The 1,382-nt window shown below is 45.1% G+C and overlaps 1 protein-coding gene across 3 annotated transcripts in view; it reads right to left on the bottom strand.

The window, feature by feature from the left end:
- The window catches only part of ankfn1b (ankyrin repeat and fibronectin type III domain containing 1b), a 132,217-nt gene that overhangs the window by 104,018 nt on the left and 26,817 nt on the right, over positions 1-1,382 (bottom strand). For all 3 annotated transcript variants that reach the window (XM_032502564.1, XM_032502565.1, XM_032502563.1), the window contains one exon: positions 119-357. In XM_032502564.1, the coding sequence (XP_032358455.1) occupies positions 119-357 (239 nt within the window). The remainder of the gene's footprint in view (positions 1-118; positions 358-1,382) is intronic.

Genomic DNA, 1,382 nt, shown 5'->3' with positions numbered 1-1,382 from the left:
GATTGTGTGTGTGCGTCTTTGAGAACTTTAAGTCGCATAACTTATGTTGTCAGTTCATTCAAACTCCTACCACATTTGAGTGGGGTAAAAAAAATGGAAAACAATTGATCAGACTTACAAACTTTCTCTTCAGCTTGCCCTTGCTGCCACGGGTCGGCTTGCCCTCGACTGCAGTCGCAGCGTTGTAGTCCGAGCCTATGTCCAGGTGGTCATCTGCTGAGACGCTCTTGCGGAGGTAGGCAGCTCGCGCCCGGAAGTGGGAAAAGGGCGACTGGGAGCGAGGGCGGGCCTCGGTGCACCCACCGTGCTCCGGCTCATCTTCGCCCTCCATGTCATCCTCCAAACGCCACAGCTCCCCTGGAGGAGAGCATATGTGAGAGAAATGGACAAATGGTGTGATTAGGGAACCATAGGGAAGGAAACGATAAGAAGAAAGAAAAAGGAAAGAGAAGGGTTGACAATATATGAGAGCAAGACAGATTGGACAGACGATGAATATTTATTTCTCCTACACAATTATTGCAAACTGTGATACACTGATCGCTTCACATAAAAGATTTCCTGATTGGAATTACCCTTCCTTTTAAAGTGGAATATTTCACACCCAAACATTATTCTCAGCCTGACTCCTTAACAACTTCAATATAATTACATACGCTCAGGAGACAATGGCGTTTTTTTCCAGCTCTGACGTGATTTGATGGCTGAGCTTCCAAAGTCACACAACAGAGATAGATGGGTGCTGTCTGAAAGCAGCTCCGCTGCACTAATTACAGCGGACTTCCATCGCTCTGCATTTGATGTTCGGCAGGCACCCTGTCAGAGTCCAACGACTGACTAACAGCACTTATAAAACACTTACTGGTCTTGCTTGCATGCTGGGTAAGCAACAGAAACTTTGTCCATCACACAGAGACATTGACAAGTAATTTCCAGTGAAAAAAGCCAAAAAAAAGGCTTTTTTTAGACCATAAATATTGAAGTATGCCCACATATAATTCTAGTAAAAAATGTAAATTAAGCCCAGTGGGATGTAAATGTAGAAAATAAACCATCAACATAAACTTAAAGAGATGGCATGGTGCTGCAAATGTCACAAACAATCAGAAACTTGGGGGCTCCGCTTAGAGAGGAGAGGCTTACCCCCTTGGTACCGCCTCATGTGTGAGGCGAGCGTGGCTGGTCGTCATAGCAGGAAACTGCCGTGACTTAACGCAACACACACACACACAGAATGTCAAAGGTGTGTTATTTTTGATTCACGGCATGTGGCTGTTACCACAGCCAGAAGACAAATTAGTTTCAAAAGAAGCTGGAGCCAGCAAAAAAACCAAACCGCTGGCTAAAGTATTTATTTAAACACGGCGGGTTGGTTCAGGACA

This window comes from Etheostoma spectabile, chromosome 21, assembly GCF_008692095.1.
Source record: "Etheostoma spectabile isolate EspeVRDwgs_2016 chromosome 21, UIUC_Espe_1.0, whole genome shotgun sequence".
Lineage (NCBI taxonomy): Eukaryota > Metazoa > Chordata > Actinopteri > Perciformes > Percidae > Etheostoma > Etheostoma spectabile.
The sequence above is the reverse complement of the archived record's forward strand: the minus strand, read 5'-3'. Positions and strand labels throughout refer to the sequence as shown.